The 25,565-nt window shown below is 42.5% G+C and overlaps 1 protein-coding gene across 1 annotated transcript; it reads left to right on the forward strand.

The window, feature by feature from the left end:
- Nucleotides 1-24,931, forward strand: CAPN14 (calpain 14). The gene is made up of 21 exons (XM_075266508.1): nt 1-240; nt 2,031-2,100; nt 2,856-2,974; nt 5,618-5,754; nt 6,807-6,981; nt 8,137-8,202; nt 8,309-8,394; nt 8,750-8,824; nt 9,526-9,686; nt 9,784-9,947; nt 10,538-10,549; nt 11,775-11,980; nt 12,120-12,159; nt 13,239-13,295; nt 13,837-13,894; nt 15,444-15,508; nt 16,070-16,138; nt 18,216-18,294; nt 19,515-19,631; nt 21,900-21,955; nt 24,881-24,931. Exons 1-21 carry the CDS (start codon nt 1-3, stop codon nt 24,905-24,907), a joined length of 2,079 nt encoding a protein of 692 aa, XP_075122609.1. The 3' UTR covers nt 24,908-24,931.
- The last annotated feature ends 634 nt before the right edge of the window (nt 24,932-25,565 follow it).

Below are 25,565 nucleotides of genomic sequence, written 5' to 3' on the forward strand. Positions count from 1 at the left end.
ATGCCTCTGTCCTTTATGAAGGGGGCGAAGAAGGCGAAGAAGGCCAAGCGGCTACTCCGTTCAGGGACCTTAAAGAAGCCTCGAACGCTGCAGAGCCAGGACTACCACACCTTACTGGAGAAGTGTCTGAGGAGCAAGCAGCTGTTTGTGGATGAGGCCTTCCCGGCCGACATCAGCTCCATCGGCTGCAAGGAGCTGTTACGAAAACTACCGCCATGCGTGGAATGGAGGAGGCCGCAGGTGGGTGAAAGTTTCTATCACTTCAGTCTAGACCGTGCTCAGTGAGCTGAACAGCCTGGACTCCAGACTCATGGCTTCTAGCTACAGACATTGATACATTGTAGCCAACAGGATGGAAGGCAAGAAGGCAGCTCACAGAGCATTGTCTAGGCCAGATACAATTGTAACAAACCCTCAGCTGTAAGGCCTGGTTCACATCTGCGTTCGGTATTCCGTTTGGGGAGTCTGCTTGGGGACGAATTAAAAAAGCGGTTACTTTCAGGAAACCCGCACACCCCATAGACTATAATGGGGTCCGTGTGGTTTCCGCTCGGTATCCGCACAAAACATGCAGAGAGAAAAGTGCTGCTTGCAGGACTTTTCTCTCCGCATGTTTCGTGCGGTAACCACATGGACCCCCATTATAGTTTATAGGGTCCATGGGTTTCCTTAGGTAACCTATTTTTAATGTGTATAGGATTCCATTCAGGGGGGTCCCTGCAACAGGAAACCCGAACGGAAACCCGAATGCAGATGTGAATCGGGCCTAAGAAATATTTCGCTGTGCAAAGATTTTCAGCCTCTAAACAGCAAGCAGAGATTTTGCAAATGGCAATGAAATGAAATTCATAATATATTAGGAAAATTGCAAAATTTTGTCAGACTGAAACCTCTCACTTTGTTCTCATCTGCTTTAATTTCTAATTGTAGATTTTTTGTTCCATTTCCTGTCCATGATTATGGGGGCGGCCATCTTGCCTGAGCTTCTTGTCTGCTCTGTTAACAGCATTTAGTGATCTGCTTTACAGCACAGCCATGGCCATCATCAGTAATAGTCTGGAGCCCACTCATTGAGATCTGTGGGAGAGTTTTCTAGACATGGGGAGAGTGAGGAGATAAGACGTGACATCTATTGTCAGTAGTGATGTAATGATGGTGGAGTGGTCTTATCTATAGAGGTGTTATCTTCTACTATAATCCTGTTTGTGATGCAAATGAGGTGACTGCTGCAAGCAAACCCCTATAGAATTGCAAAGTCTCAGTCTATTATTAGGCTTTTTGACCAGAGTGAAAATTGCAGGATAAGATAGATAGTGACATAGAAAATTTTAAAAAGTCATTAGAAAAACATGTTTAACATGTTATATATATATATATATATATATATATATATATATATATATATATATATGTTAAACATGTTTTTCTAATGACTTTTTAAAATTTTCTATGTCACTATCTATCTTATCCTGCAATTTTCACTCTGGTCACTAAGCCTAATAATAGTCTGAGACTTTGCAATTCTCTCTCTCTCTCTCTATATATATATATTAATGAAATCAGTCACTAGCGTAGTTGCAGCCTAAACTGCAGAGACGGATACCTTCTGCTCCACATGCAGAGTGCAGGTTGCCCTATATATATGTATATAATCCCCCTATGAGATATATATTAGGGGATTGTCCCTTCAGCCGTTGACTTTTCTCTTGTACATTGTAAAGTTGCAGCTTTTCCTTGCTCTTATAATTAAATATTCCATATAAATGTTCCGGCTTCTCAGGCCTGCAGGGAATAAGTCAGCGCTGGCGGCGGCCGCGGCATCGCCGCCTGGTATAATATTTACGGCTTTCATATTTTTTTGCTCCCTACACCTCTACACTTAATTAAAGGAAGGGATCGGCTGTAATTATTGCTGCAAGGAGCGTGATCACATTTATTATGTCAGACTGTAAAAGCGCGCGGTATCTACATGAGGCGAAAAGATAATGAGAAAAATGAAAGACTGAGCTGTAATATCCTCATATTCACAGGAGCTGGTGAAGAATCCGCAGTTCTTCGCTGAGAACGCCAGCCGCTTTGATTTGCACCAGGGACTTACAGGTATTGTAATGGTAAACCTATGCGTTATCCATATTTCATGTGTGGTGCTCCAGTTACATCCAAAGCTGCATTCGGAATCCTGCTGTTACTTCATCACCAATGGCTATAACATACGTCACCCTGGTGCATTGACATCTCTGAGTCTGAGAGTAAACAGAGAAGCAGAATTAAAAATGCAGCTTTTGATGTGATTGGAGTATAAGGTATAAAGTAAAACCAAGATATTTACCATAATATTGCTCTGCATGGGCGGGGCTGTGACATCATTTTGTATATGGATAGTTATGTTAATATTTATCAGATCAGAAATTGCTTTGTACTCCAGTTACATCTAGAGCTGCATTCACAGTCCTGCTACCACTTCCACACCAATGGCTATAACATACGTCACCCTGGTGCATTGAAATCTCTGAGTTTCAGAGTAAGCAATGCAGCATACTTGTAAATGCAGCTTTTGATGTGACTGGTGTATAAGAAATAAAGTAAAAACAAGATTTTGACTATAATAGGGTTCCTCGGGGGCGGGGCTCTGCCATCATTCTGCATATGTTTAGTTATTTTATTATTTATTAAATTGGACACTGCTTTATATTGGGATCCGGTTTTATTTTTACTCATAGTTCTTACTCCAAAATTGCCCCATCTCCTCCGGATGAGTATGAGAATATAATTGGGTTTGGTCATGAACGTCCAATCAAAATGTACTATAGCTTCCTAGGGGGCTGGGTTAACTGGTCATTTTCACTCTTTTCTAGAAAATTGTTGGTTCTTGGCCGCTCTTGCCTCCGTCACTTTCCACAAAAACCTACTGACCATCGTGGTCCCCCGTAACCAGAGCTTTGACAAGAACTACGCGGGAATCTTCCACTTCCGAGTGAGTATCACACTTAGGATTGAATAAGTGTAGGGCCGCAGAGGGCAGGCCCAAACTCAGCAATGGGAAGTCCTGTCCCTCCTCTCAGCCCCTGCACTGGCATAACACAGTTATTTCAGTTTCGCCTTGTATGTTCCTTTAACCCCTTTGCTGCCATCCAGGCCTGTCATAGTAATATAACTATTAAGGCTTGTCTATGGCCTCTTCCAGCCTCCTGAATGACGTCAGTGGCCCCCGGAGGCCTGTGATTGGGTCTCAGCTGTCACATGGGGTGCTGACATCATGAAGCTTGCGTTGAAACATCATGACATCAGTGATCCCCAATCACAGGATCCTGGGGGACTCTGACGTCATTCATGAGGCCAGAAGAAGTTTCCAAGAGGATGCCGAGAGACTGCCGGAGCCCAGGAGAGGGGAGTAAGACTATTATGTTTATTCACCTCCCCTTGGCCTCTGGTGAGACCCCAGTGTCTAATGGTGGTATGTTGCTAGAGAACACCCAAAATTTTGGGTTTGGCGACACCAACATTTTTTGGAAATTAAATAACCAAATTGGTACATTACAATTTGGTTCGCTCACCCCTAGTAAGAAGGATCTAGACCAATCTCAGGAGTCTATCATATAGCACAGGGGTAGGGACCCTTCGGCTCTCCAGCTGCTGTGAAACTACAACTCCCATCATGCTCCATTCACTTCCCTGGGAGTTGCAAGAACAGCAGAGCAAGTATGCATGCTGGGAGTTGTAGTTTTACAACAACTGGAGAGCCGTACGTTCCCTACCCCTGATATAGCACATAGTAGATCCAAAGCAGTAGTTACCCTTTACTCTTGTCTTATATGGTTTTTTTTTGCCCGATTTCCAGTCATTGCCCTAAAGGGAGGGGCCTAACACTAGGGGGCAGTCTGCTATAGAGCTGCCTATATCCTGCAGGGATCCCCTCTGTCTATAGGTGGTATATGATGTGTATTGTGTGTTTTATGAGGACTCTGCAGCTTGTCCAGATCCGTCTCATCCCTTGTAAAGCTCATCTTTATGGTCCTGTCCGCTCCCTCTGCTCTGTGCGCCATCCCGTTGCAATCTCTTGGCGTGCAGTAATGTTAATATTTATTTACTGCTCATCATTACTCGCTGTATTACTCAGCACCAGCCGCTACCTGTTAATAGCCACGAGCAGAAGAACTATAAAGCATAATAAGCCTTCATTATCAGGGCTGTGCACGGCACTAATGGCGCTCTGCGGAGGTGCGAGGCTCTCGGCGGCTCCATTGACTCCCAGATCTACTTATACAAGAATCTAATCAAATAAATAACACAATGGAGGATGCTGAGATCAGCAGAAGATATGGCCATTACACTACTGGTGGGAAAGGGGCGCACAGGGATATTGCAGACCCTCTGGGGATAGTCATGGCTAAGTGCGGAATCATACAAATCCATATGTCTATAGGAGACGGAGGTTTCTTGAGTGAGGCACTGCGGGCCTCATACCTCATATCATACCTCCCAACTTTTGAAGAATCGAAAGAGGGACAAAATGTGCGGTACGCGTAGTGCGCCGCGGCAAATTTAGCCCTGCCCACTTTTATGTTGACTCCACCCATTCTCATTAATTTTTCATGTGCCCTCACACAGTATAATCCTCCTACAGTCACCCGTAAATTATATGTCCCCCCTCTATCTCTCCCCCAGATTCATGTCCCTCCATCTCTTTCCACAGATTCATGTCCCCCCATCTTTTCCCACAGATTCATGTCCTCTCCATCTCTGCCACCAGATTCATGTCCCCTTCATCTCTGCCACCAGATTCATGTCCCCCCATCTCTGCCCCCAGATTCATGTCCCCCCCATCTCTGCCCCCAGATTCATGTCCCCACATCTCTGCCCCCAGATTCATGTCCCCCCATCTCTGCCACCAGATTCATGTCCCCTTCATCTCTGCCACCATATTCATGTCCCCCCATCTCTGCCACCAGATTCATGTCCCCTTCATCTCTGCCACCATATTCATGTCCCCCCATCTCTGCCCCCAGATTCATGTCCCCCCCATCTCTGCCCCCAGATTCATGTCCCCCCCATCTCTGCCCCCAGATTCATGTCCTCCCCCATCTCTGCCCCCTGTTCCCCCATCTCTGCCCCCAGATTCATTTCCCCCATCTGTGCCCCCAGTGTCATGCCGTCCTCTCCTTCATCTGCCCCCAGTTTCACGTTCCACCTCAGTGTACACATTACACTTACCTTCTCCTCGCTCCCTCGCCGCTCTGTCCGCGCTTCTCTCTCACATACAGTTGTAGACGCGATGTGACGTCATCACATCGCGCCTACACAGCCAGTAGGCAGCGTGCAGTGGCGAAGCGAGGAGCTGACCTGTGACAGCTCCTTGCTTTAGCCGCGTATGTGTTCAACTCAGATCTGCGTCCTCTGGACGCAGATCTGAGTTGAAATCGGGACATACCTCCCACCAATCGGGACCACGGGACACGTCACCGAAATCGTGAATGTCCCGTGGAAATCGGGACGGTTGGGAGGTATGTGACTCATATACATACTTATGTACCTGGTCTGTCTATAACACACACATATACTGTATATATATAATGTAACCTTATAATAGTTCTGACATTGTACCCGGTTGTCTCTCCAGTTCTGGCGCTTCGGAGAATGGGTGGACGTGGTCGTAGACGATCGCCTGCCTGTGGATAAAAATGGAAACCTCCTGTTTGTCTCATCTGCGAGGAAGAATCTGTTTTGGGGGGCTCTTCTGGAGAAAGCCTATGCCAAGTAAGTATTGTATTACGGTATATAGATGTAGCAGAGATGACTTTGTGATTGCAAACATTCTAATATTCTTTGATCCGAGTGTATTGGTATAGCTAAATTCAGATAGAGGGTGAAGGGAGAGATGGAAAGATGAGCCGTTTTCTCCTATCCGGAGGGTCCCTTTAAATGACATACTCAGCTCTGCTACATTTGTATGTCAACATTAGGCTTATTATAGATTTTCCATTAAATTCTCATTACAGTATGGAATGGAGAAGCCGTCAGGCTAAGTGAGATTTGATAACCCGTCTGACATCATTAGTAATAACATGTAGGTGTACATGAATTCCTGTCGTGCCTCTGAGGCATCATAAAGCCGAGAACAAGTTCTACAAGATGCAATTTTTGATAAAGTGTTTTAAGAAGATGCCTTGTCACCAGATCCTCATCTGCCAGAGCCGAGCGTAGGGAATGGGGACACCTTATTAGTTTATTGCTGTGTCTTCCCACCAATCCTTGCGCTGAATTCTGTTCATCCAAATCCTTCTGGCTCATGAATAGGATTCCAAAATGACAGTGAAGACTGACACATGACCCTTTTTGGGTATTTATAATGGTGACCCTCTAGTGGTTTTGCATTGTAGGGTTAAATAACTGGTTGCAGATATTATGGCATGTAATACAATACAAGGATAAATTTCAAGTCATCTTAAAGAGACAGTGATGTGTTAAGTGCTACTAAGCCGTAAAAGGGGAAATTAAAAAAGTTGATACCAAATTAACAGCAGTGCTAACTCTTGGCCACCAGAGGGCAGTCATGTAATGCTGATCCTATGTCTATTAGTATATCAAGAAAAGCTAAAAATTGAGAGTCTGTGAAGGGTTAATTATATAAATATTTTTTGCACCTCCGAAAGATTTCTGAGTAACTTTAGTTCTGCTGCTCAGTACGGGCCTCTAGACCAATCCTTACCCCTGGCATCAGCAGGCAGATATTGGCATGTTACTATACTGCCCCTTGCACTCTGCTGCCCCTAGTGGTCATATTTACTTTTCTTCTTCTTCTCTGTTAGGCTTTGTGGTTCCTATGAGGATTTACAGATCGGACAAGTGTCTGAAGCTTTGGTAGATTTCACCGGCGGCGTCAACATGACCATCAAATTACAACAGGCGCCTCCTGACCTATGGCAGATCATGGTACGCGCGGCGTACAGCGGATGTCTGATGGGGTGTCAGACCCGCTCTGGGGTAAGTCCGCTCTGTTATATCATATACATTTATAGGAGGTCCATATGTAATGTGCAAAATATCCAAATATGACAAATGGAGTCAGGCCTGAAAAATATTCACCGGGCTGAGAAATATTCATGAAGGCGACTGATATTCATAGGACCGGACTAAGACTAATACTTGTGGGGCTGAGCGTGATATTCATGGCGCCTGGTTAGTATTTGTGTGGCCCGACTGATATTCGTAAGGACAGACTAATATTAATGAAGCCTGACTAAAACTTGGGAGTCCTGACTAATGTTTCATTAGGACTGACTACTATTTATGGGCCCTGGCTAATATATTGGGACATCACTAATATTCATGAGGCCTAACAAATATATGGGGGCCTGACTAAGGGCTCGATCACGCAGGCACAGAGGGGGCAGATTATGGCGCGTAATCCACGTCATAATCCGCCCCCTCACAATGGTGGTCTATAGCATGCTGCCGCTCATGGAAAGGAGAAGCGGGCTGCCCCTTCTTCAGGCAGTTTCCACGGTTCGGCGCCCGCCTGGCGGCAGCACCCTCCGTAATTGGCCCATTCATTTGAGCCGACTCCGGGGGGGGGGGGGAAGCCATGACCGCAACCGCGACAGCCTTGGCAGGCAGGTTTTGTACCTAAGTGTGACGCGGCTCCCCGCGTCATTCTCGGTGCCAAAATTCGCCCCACCGCGCTCTGTATGAACTTAGCTTAATATTAATGAGGCCTGACTAATATTAATGGAGTCAAATATTTATGAGGCCTAACTAATATTTCTGAAGCCTGGCTAATATTTATGGATCCTGACTAATACATATTAGGCCTGACTAATATGTTTAGGCCCTGACTAATATATATTAGGCCTGACTAATACGTTTAGGCCCTGACCAATATACATGAAGCCTGACTAATATGTTTAGGCCCTGACTAATATATATTAAGCCTGACTAATATTTTTTGGGCCTGACTAATATCCCCAAGGTCTGTCTAATATGTCTTACCAATATTCGTGACGCCTTATTAATATTCATAAGCTTGTACGACCCCCCCCCACCACCATTATTTTGGTTGTAGAATTATTTTTCTGTATTTTATAGACATATATTTCTTTTCTGTGATGATCGTCACCTCTGATTTATTTTACCTTTCAGCCTGAACGGGTCCTGGACAACGGACTAGTGGCCGGGCACGCGTACACGGTGACCGGCATCAGATCGGTAAGATTCGCAATTCGCTGCGGCTCCCCTCCCTTCTCCTCTTATAAAGTGACTTTCCCTGTTTGTGTTGCATAGATGAGTAAATTCTTCCATCGCTTCTCTCCAGGTGACCTGTAAATCTGGAACAGAAAATTTAGTCAGGCTGAGAAACCCGTGGGGAAAGATTGAATGGAAAGGAAATTGGAGTGACAGGTAAGACCAAAAAAGGGCCATCTTTATTAAAATAATAAAATCCGTCGTTCATGACTGCCCCCTACTGGACTCAGGGAAAATTACAATTCCAAATTATTATTTTTTTGTATATAATGTGCCACATAATGAGATTTTTTTTAAAGATCATCTTCTGCAGCCAAAAATCCCAAAATTATTTTCTTTTCCATATATTTTTGTGACTCTAAATCGCAGCATGAACCTAATTTGTGTCAAGCGAACTCAGAATCTATTTTTCATGCTTATCTTTCTGCTGTAATCCATTTGACAGATCTGTGTGTCTCTCTTTTTTTTTGTTTATACATTTTATTGACTTTTTTTATTTGTTTTTAACCAGTTCCTCAAAATGGGAGCAACTCAACTTCAAGGAAAGACTGTTACTGCGCAAGACCCGAGAAGACGGAGAATTCTGGTATGGAAAGAGTTAAAAAAGGCATCAGTCAGAGATCAGAATTCCTGATACAGAGCTCCAAATCCCCTGCTTAGGCAGAGAATTACATAGTAAAATTCTGTCTGTCTGTGGTCACCACTAAGGGGTGCTGATGGCTAGAAATAAGTCAACCGCTTCGGATCGAACTGGATTTGACACGTTTAGTAAAAGTTTTGAGCTTAACTGAAACCCCAAAATTTTGAGATTCGTCACCCACGAATCATCATTATACTCTGGGGTCTCATCTGCCCCCATAATATAATATTTGAAGGCCATGGGTAAGTGCACATACCCTCCTTTCCTCACCTCTTCTGAGGTCCTCTTTGGGGCTCTTACAGCTTCTTCCGGCATATTGGGTGTTGTCAAGGGTCAAACTGTGATTGGGCCTCAGAAGTCGCATGGGGTGTGCAACTTGATGCTTGCATTAAAGTGTCATGACGTTGGTGCACCCCATGTACCCCAATCTTGGGCCTCAGGAGGTCCACATGGTGCATGACATCAGCCAGATGGCAGGAAGAGGCCAGAAGGTAACTGCAGAATACACTGCGAGACTCCCCAGTATAACTAAAGCACTTCCAGTTCAGTCTGGAGCGAAAAATTTGATTATTTGCACATATTTAATTAAAAGTATTAATTAAAAAAGATGGCTGCCACTGGGGCTAATTTTATTTTTTTTGGCTCAGGATGTCTATTGAAGACTTTGAGGCTCAATTTGTTGAGTTGGTCATCTGCAAGCTGACCCCTGACCTAATGAGTCATGAGAACGGCAAGGAATGGACTCTATCAATGCAAATAGGGAAATGGGAGGATGGCACCACGGCGGGCGGCAGAATGACCTACACAGGTACGGTGCAGCGCCACCTCCAGGCAGCACTGAGCAGTCACTAGCAATGTCCAGCTGTCACCAGTCACTGATCTATTATATCCATCTATATGTGCAGACACCTACTGGAAGAATCCCCAGTACCGGCTCAAGATCCTGGTGGGAGATGAGATGGAGAAGTACACCAACTCCTGCAACGTCCTGGTGTCACTGCTGCAAAAACAGAACCACAGGCATCGCAACCAGTCACCTCCGCTATACATTGGGATCTCCGTCTTCAAGGTGAGGACGGGATGGGATTATTAAGTCTTTAAGACAGAAAGATATGAGAGATGTGTCTCCAGTCACAACCAGAGCTGCAATCAAAATATTTTTAGCTGCCCCTCAGTATTCCCTTGCAGCAAGGATGAATGGATGGATAGATAGATAGATAGATAGATAGATAGATAGATAGATAGATAGATAGATAGATAGGAGATAGATAGAAAGAAAGATTCATAAATAGATGGATATTTTTCTGTCTTATACTCCAATCACATCCAGAGCTGCATTCTAAATTCTTCTAGCCACCCCTATGTATCCATCCAAGCTCATTTATATCAGCTCATATAACAATATTCACTCTGCTGCATTGCATTCCTGGAGATGTAGTTTGCTACAGCAATTCCTGGTGTAAATATTACACCCTTAGATAAAATATCACCCTAATTTCTTGCTGTTAACATGAGCTGCTATGCATTCATACAGCCTGAGGGGGCAGCGTTGCTATCCATGTGCATCATTGCTGCTCTCATGTGTCACTTGCTGTATTGCATTCTGGGAGATGTAGCTTTCCTGTGTCTCACGACGTTCTTTCTTTCTTTGTCTTCTAGGTGCCACTTGAGGTGAGTTGCAACAATGTTTCCATGGGCAATGATCCTTGATACTAAGTATGACAACTAGACAGTGCCGTATGTTAACAATATGTGGATACACCGCCCCTTTAAGACTACTGTCAGATTTAATATATCAGTAAATTGAAGGCCTTGAGCCGCCGATATAACCTGATCCGCGCTCCGCGGTGGGCGGGAAGGTGCTTAATAGACGGTGATTTTAGCGCCTTGTCATAATTTAATAATAATAATAATTATTATCTGTAATTGTACGCCTGGCTAAAAGAGGAATGATGGGGGAGGGGAGGGGGTGACGAACGGAACAATATAAATAACTAGAAGCCAGGAGGTCAAATGCAGGTTTTATTGAAGGGGAAGATTAATGCTGCAGGTTGTGGAACCGCCGCCGCCGCTTCCAGGGCTGTGAAGGATAATAAATCCTGATATTGACTGAAACCTGCAGCCATGTATTCATTTATTCTACAAGCTGGTGGCAGGGAAATTTCCAGGGAAAACAGAAGAAAGATCAAGAAATTCTGCCATACAGTTAGAATATTGTGAACTGCTGAAAGGATAGATAGATAGATAGATAGATAGATAGATAGATAGATAGATAGATAGATAGATAGAAGATAGATAGATAGATAGATAGATAGATATTAGATAGATAGATAGATATGGAGATAGATAGATAGATAGATAGATAGATGATAGATAGATAGATAGATAGATAGATAGGAGATAGATAGATAGATAGATAGATAGATAGATAGATAGATAGATAGATATGAGATAGATAGATATGAGATAGATAGATAGGAGATAGATAGATAGATAGATAGATAGATAGATAGATAGATAGGAGATAGATAGATAGATAGATAGATAGATAGGAGATAGATAGATAGATAGATAGATAGGAGATAGATAGATAGGAGATAGATAGATAGATAGATAGATAGATAGATAGATAGATAGATAGATAGAAGGAGATAGATAGATAGATAGATAGATAGATATAGATAGATTTAGATAGATAGATAGATAGATATAGAGATAGATAGATAGATAGATAGAAGGAGATAGATAGATAGATAGATAGATAGATAGGAGATAGATAGATAGGAGATAGATAGATAGATAGATAGATAGATAGAGATAGATAGATAGATAGATATAGATAGATAGATTTGTATGCATAGATGTGTTACCTTACCTATATCTCTCCCCTATACAGTATCAGGGTATAAGGAGTCGGCTGCCTCGGGATTTCTTCATGGTCAACCGTCCAGTCAACAATAAGTGTATATTTATCAATGAGCGGGAAGTGACCCAAGACTTCCACCTGTACCCCGGCTCTTATGTCATTGTCCCCTCCACCGCAGAACCCGGACAAGAATGTGAATTCATCCTTCGTGTCTTCTCCAGAAAACATCTCCTAGAGTGAGTGACCTCATCATCTTAATACTGACTACAACTCCCAACGTATCTAATCTAACGCTAATCACCTGATATTTCGCATGTATTCCTGAGAGAACCGACAGCATAATGTATTCATATTATTTATATATTCTCATTGCAGGGTACAGGGAGAGAGTCCAAACATGGTCCTGTGCTGTAAGGTAAGGAAACCAGGAGATATGCTTATTCTAGAACATAGGAGCAGTATTATAGTAGTTATATTCTTGTACATAGGAGCAGTATTATTGTAGTTATATTCTTGTACATAGGAGCAGTATTATAGTAGTTATATTCTTGTACATAGGAGTAGTATTATAGTAGTTATATTCTTGTACATAGGAGCAGTATTATAGTAGTTATATTCTTGTACATAGGAGCAGTATTATAGTAGTTATATTCTTGTACATAGGAGGTAGTATTATAGTAGTTATATTCTTGTACATAGGAGCAGTATTATATTAGTTATATTCTTGTACATAGGAGTAGTATTATAGTAGTTATATTCTTGTACATAGGAGCAGTATTATAGTAGTTATATTCTTGTACATAGGAGTAGTATTATAGTAGTTATATTCTTGTACATAGGAGCAGTATTATAGTAGTTATATTCTTGTACATAGGAGCAGTATTATAGTAGTTATATTCTTGTACATAGGGGGCAGTATTATAGTAGTTATATTCTTGGACATAGGAACAGTATTATAGTAGTTATATTCTTGTACATAGGAGGTAGTATTATAGTAGTTATATTCTTGTACATAGAAGCTGTATTATAGTAGTTATATTCTTGTACATAGGAGCAGTATTATAGTAGTTATATTCTTGTACATAGGAGCAGTATTATAGTAGTTATATTCTTGTACATAGGAGTAGTATTATAGTAGTTATATTCTTGTACATAGGAGCAGTATTATAGTAGTTATATTCTAGTACATAGGAGGTAGTATTATAGTAGTTATAGTCTTGTACATAGGAGTAGTATTATAGTAGTTATATTCTTGTACATAGGAGCAGTATTATAGTAGTTATATTCTTGTACATAGGAGCAGTATTATAGTAGTTATATTCTTGTACATAGGAGCAGTATTATAGTAGTTATATTCTTGTACATAGGAGGTAGTATTATAGTAGTTATATTCTTGTACATAGGAGCAGTATTATAGTAGTTATATTCATTTATATAGGGGGCAATGTTATATGTATATTAATATTACAACATTTATATACTTTATTTCCTCAGAAAGTTGCAGATAAACAGGATGATCTGGAAAATGTTATTGTCAGATATTTCGAGAAGGTAAGCATGCTATCATTACTAGTCCAATATAAATCTTTTATTCTTGTGCACTCGCTGCAGGTTTCATCTCTATTAAGCAGGGTTCACACTAGTGTTGGTGTCCGACACCTAGTGTCCGATGCTAACGTCCGCGGAAGATTTTAGCATCGGACACTATCTGTGTTCACAATTTGCATTGTTTTAAATGGGGCATCATGCAGTGTCCTTCAGTGTCCGTGGGTGTCCTTAAGTGTCCATTTACAAAGATGTTCGATTTTTCAAGCGGACAGCTAAATCCTACATGTAGAATTTAGCTGTCCGCTTGAAAAATCGGACATCTTTTCAAACGGACACTTAAGGACACTGCATGGTAGGGATGAAGGTTTGAGGGTGTACGGCGCAAAATACGGGCTGAAAAGTTTTCAGGGCACGAGAGCTCCCTCTGTTGCTATAAAAATGGAACGCTTGCCTTTTTGGTAGACTCTGTTTTTGCTCTATTTATTCTAATTTCGGTGGATTTCTGATAGCAGGGCATGCACTGACTTTTTGTATTATTTTGCAGCACCCGGAAATTACTGTCTCCCAGCTGCAGATGTTGCTGAATAAAGGATCATGGTCAAGTAAGTCTCATGACCTGACTATGCTCATAGACATAACATGACTTAAAGGGGGGTTCCACATTTACAAAATATACACTTAATTTTCGTAATGAAAAGTTCTGCAACTTTCTAATATTTATGTGTCAATTCTTCACCATTGACAATATTTCTGATTACTTTCAATGAATAATGAGGTTTGTGTGTATCTGGAGAGGTCCAAAACCTGTTGGGATTAATACAGCTGAGGGTTTGTTACAGTTGTATGTAGTCAAGACAATCCTCTGTGAGTAACGCAAATTTATCTTCTGTCCTGATACTTTGTTACAATGTATCAGTGCAGTTCAGGGTCTTTAGATCTCAAAGGATTGTTTAGAATGGATACAATTGTAGCAAAACTTCAGCTTTTCTTAAAGGGAGTGGTAAGAGGTTACCAAGGCCTTAAGACTGGGAACTGAGTCATACTGGAGGTGATGGTGGTCAGGGAAGAACTTATGTTTCCATTTTCTATTGCCCCCCCTTTGAGATGAGCGAACCGGTTTGTAATAAGTTGGGTTTGTTACAAATTTTTTTCAAAGTTTGAGTTTGTAACTCAAAGTTTTTGGAATTCACCAACCTCAACTCATTATAAGGGCTAGTTCACACGTGAACTGCCCGCGCGGGTTTTGACACAGAGAGAGACGCGGCGAGCCGCGTCTCTCTCTTGTCAAAACCCGCCCGCCGCAACCATCGCTGTCGCGGCTTAACCCTCTGCTGTCAGCTCAAATGAATGAGCCGACATAGGAGGGAGCTGCGGGGGGGCGGAAGCCGCGCGACTGAGACAGCGCGGCTTCCGCCTGAAGAAAGGACATGTCCTTTCTTTTCTCCGCTAGCAGCAGCTCGCTGCTAGCGGAGAACAGAAGCCCGGCGGTCTCCATAGACCACCATTATAAGGGGAGGTTTTGGACGCGAAATCCGCTGTCAAAAACCTCCCCTTATACTCACGTGTGAACTAGCCCTTATACTCTGGGATATCAAACCCTCAAATATAATAATTAGGCCTCAGTGGTCATGTGAGGCTTGCAACAAAGTATCATGACATTGCCGCAACCCCAGGAGGGAGGAAGACAAACCAAAGGGGCCCTGATGGGGCATCGGACATTATAATATAACCCCCCTACTTATTAAAGGGGTTGTCCAGAATTAAAACAAACATGGCTGTCTTCTTCCAGAAACAGCGCCACCCTTGTCCACAGGTTGTGTCCAGTATTACAGCTCAGCTTCTTTCTCTCCAATAGAGTGAATACTAAACATAGCCATGTGTTTCTAACCCCTTTAAGTTGAGGTTTTCTGACTTGATCCCAGTCAGTGGCGAATGGCGCCGTCTTTGTACTATCTACGCCCAAACTGCCAATTGTAGAAGCCGCATCCCATAAAACGCATACGGTTTTGCTTTGCAGTAGTTGACACAAAGTCAGCGCCATTCCTAGTCAGTGGTTACAATGTATCGAGAAGTATCGACCCTCAGGAGGAGAGATTGTGATTATCTGTGGACTGGATGGTAACGCCGCTCGTCTCTCCTTCTCTCTCGCAGGTGTCAGACACGCTCCAGTCAAGTTCAGCCTAGAAGACTGTAAAGTCATTATGGCTCAGTTGGACGTATCCTTCCCGTGCTGCAAAAATACTTTGATTTGTGAACTTCTTGTAATTCCCTGGCGGCCCCAGCAGCCATTACCCTGAATCACCGACGCTTTTACTTCCAGCAAATTGCGCGCCGCTTTTCATTAGGGCCGAGTATTTGCAGGTTCTCGTCTCAAGTGCATTAGTGTGAGCTGCAACCTATAAAACCTTCCATGCTTTAACCCATTAGCGGCTGCAGCAGCGTCAAATATTGATTATCTCTTGTTCTATGGCACTGATGTATACCTTGGTGATGTGCATAGAAGTGGGCACAACAGTCACATTACTGGGCCGCCCATCAATGTCCCATAGAACTAGATACTGATATCTCCTATCTATACTGGTACATTGTAAGAAGCCTTCAGCTGTGAGAGCAGGACTAGGTAAAGATTTTCATATCCAAAGCTGTTTTTAAATTAATAATATCTGGAATACAATTTTGAATGCAGCTCTGGGTGTGACTAAAGTATATGGTAAGATATCATTGGAGTGATGTTGCCCTTTGCTATAGAATGTTCTAAGCCTTAACTCAGACTATAGGTAAGTGCGTCAGGAACCCTGAACATGATCGAGTTCTACAATCTGTGGCAGCGACTTATCTCCTACCAGGTAAGGAGATCTATCTATCTATCTATCTATCTATCTATCTATCTATCTATCTATCTATCTATCTATCTATCTATCTAGTGGCGTAACTAGGAATGGTGGGGCCTATGGCGAACTTTTGACATGGGCCCGCTCCCCCTGCACACAGTATAATGTCCTATAGCGGCCCCTGTGCAAACTATTATGCCCCATAGTGGCCCCTAAACACAGTATTATGCCCCATAGTGGCCCCTGCACACAGTATTATGCCCCATAGTGGCCCCTGCACACAGTATTATGCCCCATAGTGGCCCCTGCACACAGTATTATACCCCATAGTGGCCCCTGCACACAGTATTATGCCCCATAGTGGCCCCTGAACACAGTATTATGCCCTATAGTGGCCCCTGCACACAGTATTGTACCCCATAGTGGCCTCTGCACACAGTATTATACCCCATAGTGGCCCCTGCACACAGTATTGTACCCCATAGTGGCCCCTGCACACAGTATTATGCCCCATAGTGTCCCCTGCACACAGTATTATATCCCATAGTGGCCCCTGCACACAGTATTATTCTCCATAGTGGCCCCTGCACACAGTATTATGTCCCATAGTGTCCCCTGCACACAGTATTATGTCCCATAGTGGCCCCTGCACACAGTATTATGTCCCATAGTGGCCCCTGCACACAGTATTATGCCCCATAGTGGCCCCTGCACACAGTATTATGCCCCATAGTGGCCCCTGCACACAGTATTATGCCCCATAGTGGCCCCTGCACACAGTATTATGCCCCATAGTGGCCCCTGCACACAGTATTATGTTCCATAGTGGCCCCTGCACACAGTATTATCCCCCATAGTGGCCCCTGCACACAGTATTATGCCCCATAGTGGCCCCTGCACACAGTATTATACCCCATAGTGGCCCCTGTACACAGTATTATCCCCCATACTGGCCCCTGCACACAGTATTATGCCCCATAGTGGCCCCTGCACACAGTATTATGTCCCATAGTGGCCCCTGCACACAGTATTATGCCCCATAGTGGCCCCTGCACACAGTATTATGCCCCATAGTGGCCCCTGCACACAGTATTATGCCCCATAGTGGCCCCTGCACACAGTATTATGCCCCATAGTGGCCCCTGCACACAGTATTATGTTCCATAGTGGCCCCTGCACACAGTATTATCCCCCATAGTGGCCCCTGCACACAGTATTATGCCCCATAGTGGCCCCTGCACACAGTATTATGCCCCATAGTGGCCCCTGCACACAGTATTATGTTCCATAGTGGCCCCTGCACACAGTATTATGTCCCATAGTGGCCCCTGCACACAGTATTATGCCCCATAGTGGCCCCTGTACACAGTATTATCCCCCATAGTGGCCCCTGCACACAGTATTATGTCCCTCTGTGAACACCCATGAACAATTATTATACTCGGGAGTCTTTTCAGACCAAGTGGGGATGCCAACATAAAAAACCACTGTTACTTACCTATCCCTGGCTCCGCTGCACTCCTCAGTGGTTTCGGCCATCTTCAATGATGTACGGGATGTCACATGACCCAGGTCGCAGGCCCCGGTCATGTGACGTCAGGGACGGAGAGGTAAGTGACACTGTTTATTATGTTCCTTTACCTTTCTGGGGCCTCCAATCATTATACTCAGGGTCTGAAAAGACCCCCCAAGTATAATAGTAGTGTTTGTGGGGCACGCAGTGTCACTTACCGATCACGGCCCCTGCCAGGATCGGTAAGTAAATAGGGCCCGTTACCGGCTGGAGTAACTGAACTAATATAATATTATTACGGTACAGACCGGCCCTGACACATTATAGGGACGAGCGGCGCCCCCTGTGGTCTGTGTATAATAACTCTAGTCCACGCTGCTCTCCACAGGCAGGATTTACCCTTGTACTACACAGAACTGTAGAAAGGTCAATTCCCGCTAATCTTCCCAGACGCATTATATAATGTTCCGTTTGCTCGGACTGAAATTGAGATTTATGCGAGCGCCGCGCCGACGAAAACATTTGTATTTTTTATACCTCAGCGAGAAATCTGAGCGTATAATCTGATTGTTTCCATAGGAGATTTTCCAGAGGAGAGACATTGACAAATCGGGATATCTGAAACTGAATGACCTGCAGGCCGCAGTGCAGGAGAAAGGTAAAAGATGACAAATCTCACCTTCACCAGTCACAAAGTCAGCTCTGCTATATCTGTACCATGTAGTAGTGCTGAGATTGTCATGGACCTCAATGCAATCTATGATGTAGTAGGATGCTACTATGGGCAGGGTTAGGGATTTGCTAGTATTGGGGTCTCTGCTGAACAAAACTTTCATATTTGTTCTACATCTGTAGTGGCGTAGCAGAGCGGAGTTTGTTATGTCACTCTTTAGTAGGCCATTTACTGATAACGTGGGAAATGAAGAGTTAGGAAACTGCTTGTATAGGGGCTCTAGATATCGACATAGAGACAGCGTTATAGATATAGAGACAGTGTTATAGACATAGAGACAGCGTTATAGACATAGAGACAGCGTTATAGACATAGAGACAGCGTTATAGACATAGAGACAGCGTTATAGACATAGAGACAGCGTTATAGACGTAGAGACAGCGTTATAGACATAGAGACAGCGTTATAGACATAGAGACAGCGTTATAGATATAGAGACAGCGTTATAGATATAGAGACAGCGTTATAGATCTAGAGACAGCGTTATACTGTAGACATAGAGACAGCGTTATAGATATAGAGACAGCGTTATAGATATAGAGACAGAGTTATAGACGTAGAGACAGTGTTATAGACGTAGAGACAGTGTTATAGACATAGAGACAGCGTTATAGATATAGAGACAGCGTTATAGAGACAGCGTTATAGACATAGAGACAGCGTTATAGAGACAGCGCTATAGACATAGAGACAGCGTTATAGAGACAGCGTTATAGACATAGAGACAGCGTTATAGACATAGAGACAGTGTTATAGATATAGAGACAGCGTTATAGATATAGACACAGCGTTATAGACATAGAGACAGCGTTATAGACATAGAGACAGAATTATAGACGTAGAGACAGTGTTATAGATATAGAGACACCCTTGATACTCTGTAATATATTTGCTCACTGTGTGATCTCTCTCTCTCTCTCCTCTATCTCTCCTTTCTCTTCTCTCTCTCTTCCCCTCTCTCTCCCTATCTCTCTCTTCTCTCTCTCTCCCTCTCTTCTCTCTCTCTCTTCCTCTCTCTCTATCTCTCCATCTCTCCTTTCTCCTCTCTCTCTCCCCCTCTCTTCTCTCCCTCTCTCTCTCTTCTCTCTCTCTCTTCCCCTCTCTCTCTTCTTCTCTACCTTTTCTCCCGCTATTTGTCCCGCCAGGAATCACATTAAATCGTCACTTCTACAACCTCATGGCGCTGCGATACGGCGACTCATCTCTGAAAATCAATTTTGCGAATTTCGTCTGCCTCATGCTGAGGATGGAGATCAATGGAGGTACGTCACCGCACCAGACATCAATGGCGCAACCGCAGGACTGATGTTGTGTGGGGCCTCTCCCCTGGGATGTCAGTAACTTATATACTGTATATACAGTGCTTAAACCAATCAGCTCCTACATGGTTGTCACCCAGCTTTCCTTGGTTCCTTGGTTGGTATTACCAGAGAACCCTGAAAAGCTGAGTGTCGATAACTGCTGTGTGACCAATAATGGCGACCATACTGATTGTCACCCAGCTTTCCTTGGCTCCTCCATGCCGTATCTATCTGGTTATACAAAGTATTACCAGAGAACCCTGAAAAGCTGAGTGTCCATAACTGCTGTGTGATCAGTAATGGCAGATATACTGATTGCCACCCAGCTTTCTCAGAGAGAGATAAGGCAAAATGAAGAATTTTTTTGTGTTTTTTTTTAAATTATTTTAGTTAAACATGATTTATTAACTCTTTGTGGTTATTATTTTGGCACAGGTACCATTCACGTATCTCATTGACCCTCTTAACCCTTTACATTTTCCTCTTAAAGAGACTTTGGCCTAATAATCTCTCTCCTCAGTGTTCAGCTCTAGGTCTGTGCACTCAGTGTGACTGTATAAATCTGGACTGACAGTCAGGTCATCGCTGAAACAAAGGGTCACCTAATAAAGACGAGTGATGACCTAGTGGGAATTTGGTCCAAGGTCTGCAGCTTTCTGCAGGCCGGCATTGAAGGTCTCATAGAGGGTGGCAAGGAGTCAATTGGGAGTTGAAGTACTTCCTCTTGTTTGCAGTCCTGCATTTTCCACTAATGCACGCTGTGCTCCTCCTCCCTCTAACAGCGCCTCCTAGGCTCCGACGTACATTGTCACTGCCACCGACTCCAGCAACATCATCTGGTCCTCGTTCAACCCGTCCCTTCCCCATATTATACCAACATCACCGCCAGTCAGCGGTACAGGTAGGAAGTGGGGAAGGGACGTCCATGTTACATACGGTATGGGCACTGGGGGGGAGGACTGGCATTTCCAACCTGCTGATGCAGCAGAGCTGAATATGTTGTTTAACTTCGTATATACAGGTGGCATGAATGATAAGTTGGTTAAATGACTATCTCAGCTCTGCTACATCCGACATCTAAACTATTGAAAGCTAGAGATGGACCAAGGCTTGCCAGTCCTCTTCTGTTCATGAGCCACATACAGACACTTGTATATATATATATATATATATATATTATATATATATATATATATATATTATATATATATATATATATATATATATGTATATGATTATATATATATATATATATATATATATATATATATATATATAAATAAATAAATTTTAAATATATATATATATATATATATATATATATAAATTAGTAATATAAGTTGCCTTAAAATATTCACAAATATAGAAGTAAAAGCTCGATCACCATATAACCCATTGAACATGGCTGATAACATAGAACAATAGCTTTCTTATGGCTCTGTAGGAAATTTTATGGTATTGAGGTCTAGCAACTTTTACAAATATATCTGTGAATGTATCAATCGCTTTGCTTCATTCTGCTTCAGTGCCCCTTTAAAGAGGATCTTTCACCACTTCCAGCTCTTTACATCCTTTCATAGCCGCCCCATCCTTTAGAAGGCACCAAAACTAACTGCACCGATTGCTCAGGAAAAGTGTGTGTTTGTTGGGGGGGGGGGGGAGGGGGGCGAGAGGGAAAATTCCAACTGTGCTGGAATCAGTGGAGAGGTGGCTGTAAATGGATGGAAAACGCACAAGTTGGTGGAGGTGGTAAGAGTTCCTCTTTAAATCCTGCAAATTAAATGTCGATGATAGAATCATGGGGGTTTCGTGTTTCCATGTATATTGGTTCTTGTCCCCCATTGTTAATACTCAGTTGCCCCGGGTGCTCTTCAATCTGCATGGTCCATCGATCGTATGGATCATGAATGAATCATTTGCTTTGCAGCTCTGATACCTAATGATACAAATGGAAACATTTGTAGTGTTTGCATTAATCTCCCAGCACACGATATGTCTCAGCTACAATAGTAGGGATAGCTCAGTGTTATAGAGATTTCATAGGCTGTCACAGTGTGGCACTAAGGTTGTCAGACAGCTTTACCTCTAGAACTTTGTAAGTTTCCGCATTGTCTTCAACACGTTCCTCTGTATGTGCGGCTGAGAGAATAATGCAAACCTGAATGCTAACATAGAGGCAGCCGCTACCGGCTATCTTATTCTCATATGGACTCTCTCTCTCAATTCCAGAAGTCTTTCAGAACTTGAGTAAAGATGGAAAAGGAATATATTTAAATGAGGCCGAGGTAAGTCCAGAATCACTATAGGTCCTGTCTTAGGCTAAGTTCACAGATCTTCTGCACACAAGAGTTTTCTCTGTACTGGTTTCAGTATAAAACCAGTGGAAATCTAGCGGACACCCGACAGACCACATTTAGTTCATGGGGTCCACGGGTGTCTTCGGGTATCTGCTATTTTAGCTGACAGACTCTCCCTCATTTGTGTCCCCTGGCAGACTCCAAGAATGGAAACACCAACACTGGTGTGAACCTAGCTTTATAGGGAAGGACCCATTACATACAGTACATAGTTGTCACTTGTCAATTCCTGATAACCCGAAATGAACAAGTTTAATACAACTTCACCAATTACTATAATACTGCCTCATGTACAAGAGTATAACTACTGTAATACTGTCCCCTATGTACAAGAATATAACTACTATAATACTGCTCCTATGTACAAGAATATAACTACTATAATACTGCTCCTATGTACAAGAATATAACTACTATAGTACTGCTCCTATGTACAAGAATATAACTATTATAATACTGATCCTATGTACAAGAATATAACTACTATAATACTATCTTCTATGTACAAGAATATAACTACTATAATACTACTCCTATGTCCAAGAATATAACTACTATAATACTGCTCCTATGTACAAGAATATAACTACTATAATACTGCTCTTATGTACAAGAATATAACTACTATAATACTACCTCCTATGTACAAGAATATAACTACTATAATACTGTTCCTATATACAAGAATATAACTACTATAATACTACTCCTATGTACAAGAATATAACTACTATAATACTGCTCTTATGTACAAGAATATAACTACTATAATACTACTCCTATGTACAAGAATATAACTACTATAATACTACTCCTATGTACAAGAATATAACTACCATAATACTACTCCTATGTACAAGAATATAACTACTATAATACTGCTCCAATGTACAAGAATATAACTACTATAATACTACCTCCTATGTACAAGAATATAACTACTATAATACTACTCCTATGTACAAGAATATAACTACTATAATACTGCCACCTATGTACAAGAATATAACTACTATAATACTACCTCCTATGTACAAGAATATAACTACTATAATACTGCTCCTATGTACAAGAATATAACTACTATAATACTACCTCCTATGTACAAGAATATAACTACTATAATACTACTCCTATGTACAAGAATATAACTACTATAATACTGCTCTTATGTACAAGAATATAACTACTATAATACTACCTCCTATGTACAAGAATATAACTACTATAATACTACTCCTATGTACAAGAATATAACTACTATAATACTACTCCTATGTACAAGAATATAACTACCATAATACTACTCCTATGTACAAGAATATAACTACTATAATACTACCTCCTATGTACAAGAATATAACTACTATAATACTGCTCCAATGTACAAGAATATAACTACTATAATATGGCTCCTATGTACAAGAATATAACTACTATAATACTACCTCCTATGTACAAGTCTATAACTACTATAATACTACTTCTATATACAAGAGTATAACTACTATAATACTGCCCCTATATACACTCACCGGCCACTTTATTAGGTACACCATGCTAGTAACGGGTTGGACCCCCTTTTGCCTTCAGAACTGCCTCAATTCTTCGTGGCATAGATTCAACAAGGTGCTGGAAGCATTCCTCAGAGATTTTGGTCCATATTGACATGATGGCATCACACAGTTGCCGCAGATTTGTCGGCTGCACATCCATGATGCGAATCTCCCGTTCCACCACATCCCAAAGATGCTCCTCTATTGGATTGAGATCTGGTGACTGTGGAGGCCATTGGAGTACAGTGAACTCATTGTCATGTTCAAGAAACCAGTCTGAAATGATTCCAGCTTTATGACATGGCATTGCATTATCCTGCTGAAAGTAGCCATCAGATGTTGGGTACATTGTGGTCATAAAGGGATGGACATGGTCAGCAACAATACTCAGGTAGGCTTTGGCGTTGCAACGATGCTCAATTGGTACCAAGGGGCCCAAAGAGTGCCAAGAAAATATTCCCCACACCATGACACCACCACCACCAGCCTGAACCGTTACCGATACAAGGCAGGATGGATCCATGCTTTCATGTTGTTGACGCCAAATTCTGACCCTACCATCCGAATGTCGCAGCAGAAATCGAGACTCATCAGACCAGGCAACGTTCTTCCAATCTTCAATTGTCCAATTTCGATGAGCTTGTGCAAATTGTAGCCTCAGTTTCCTGTTCTTAGCTGAAAGGAGTGGCACCCGGTGTGGTCTTCTGCTGCTGTAGCCCATCTGCCTCAAAGTTCGACGTACTGTGCGTTCAGAGATGCTCTTCTGGCTACCTTGGTTGTAACGGGTGGCTATTTGAGTCACTGTTGCCTTTCTATCAGCTCGAACCAGTCTGGCCATTCTCCTCTGACCTCTGGCATCAACAACGCATTTCTGCCCACAGAACTGCCGCTCACTGGATGTTTTTTCTTTTTCGGACCATTCTCTGTAAACCCTAGAGATGGTTGTGCGTGAAAATCCCAGTAGATCAGCAGTTTCTGAAATACTCAGACCAGCCCTTCTGGCACCAACAACCATGCCACGTTCAAAGGCACTCAAATCACCTTTCTTCCCCATACTGATGCTCGGTTTGAACTGCAGGAGATTGTCTTGACCATGTCTACATGCCTAAATGCACTGAGTTGCCGCCATGTGATTGGCTGATTAGAAATTAAGTGTTAACGAGCAGTTGGACAGGTGTACCTAATAAAGTGGCCGGTGAGTGTACATGTATATAACTACTATAATACTGCCTCCTATGTACAAGTGCTTACTGCCTGTGTGATTCTTACACCCTGATCTGACTGTTCTTCTCTACAGTGGATGATGCTGACTCTTTACGCCTGAGAACAAATCAATCAAACATTTTCCAGATTTTTGTGATGATTTTTGTATTGCTGGTCAACAATCAAAATGAATTTCTCTTCTAGTCCAGAGACATTTCTGAAACGCGACTTCTATTTTTGAATTTTTTAAAAATATTTTTATTAAAGCATATTTAATGTTACCAATATTTATTATTTTTTATAAATCTGCGACCAAGCGATGCCATCGAATATTAAGGTAAGGATCTTCTTACACCTGCGAATGTTGTTTTTTCTGCTTCTTTTAGCCACCAGGGGTCAGTGTTGTTATTGCACCCCCACCCACTTTTCCAGGCGACTCTTCCCCTTTAAGGCGATCTTATACCTTAATTTAACCAGGAAATGTCCAGACATAACCTTGGATTACAGCGGCCACTCTTTACTTAAGTAGTTAGACTTGAAGTGCCCAGAAAAAGAAATTGACTCGTAATAGACTGAGGAGCTTTCAGTACATTGAGCGTGCGTGGGCGGTCTGCTGCCGTTTAGCGAGCCGTGCGGCGTGCTTTCCATTATATCCTACAATTAGCCTGACAACGGTTCTGCTAATAACATCTGACTTGTTTATTGTTAATCAGCGCGGCGACGGCGTCGTGTTTTGTATCAACAATCCTTTCAGCCTGTACCTGGGTAGAATTAACGTA

The sequence above is a fragment of the Leptodactylus fuscus genome, chromosome 3 (assembly GCF_031893055.1).
Source record: "Leptodactylus fuscus isolate aLepFus1 chromosome 3, aLepFus1.hap2, whole genome shotgun sequence".
In the NCBI taxonomy this organism is placed as follows: Eukaryota; Metazoa; Chordata; class Amphibia; order Anura; family Leptodactylidae; genus Leptodactylus; species Leptodactylus fuscus.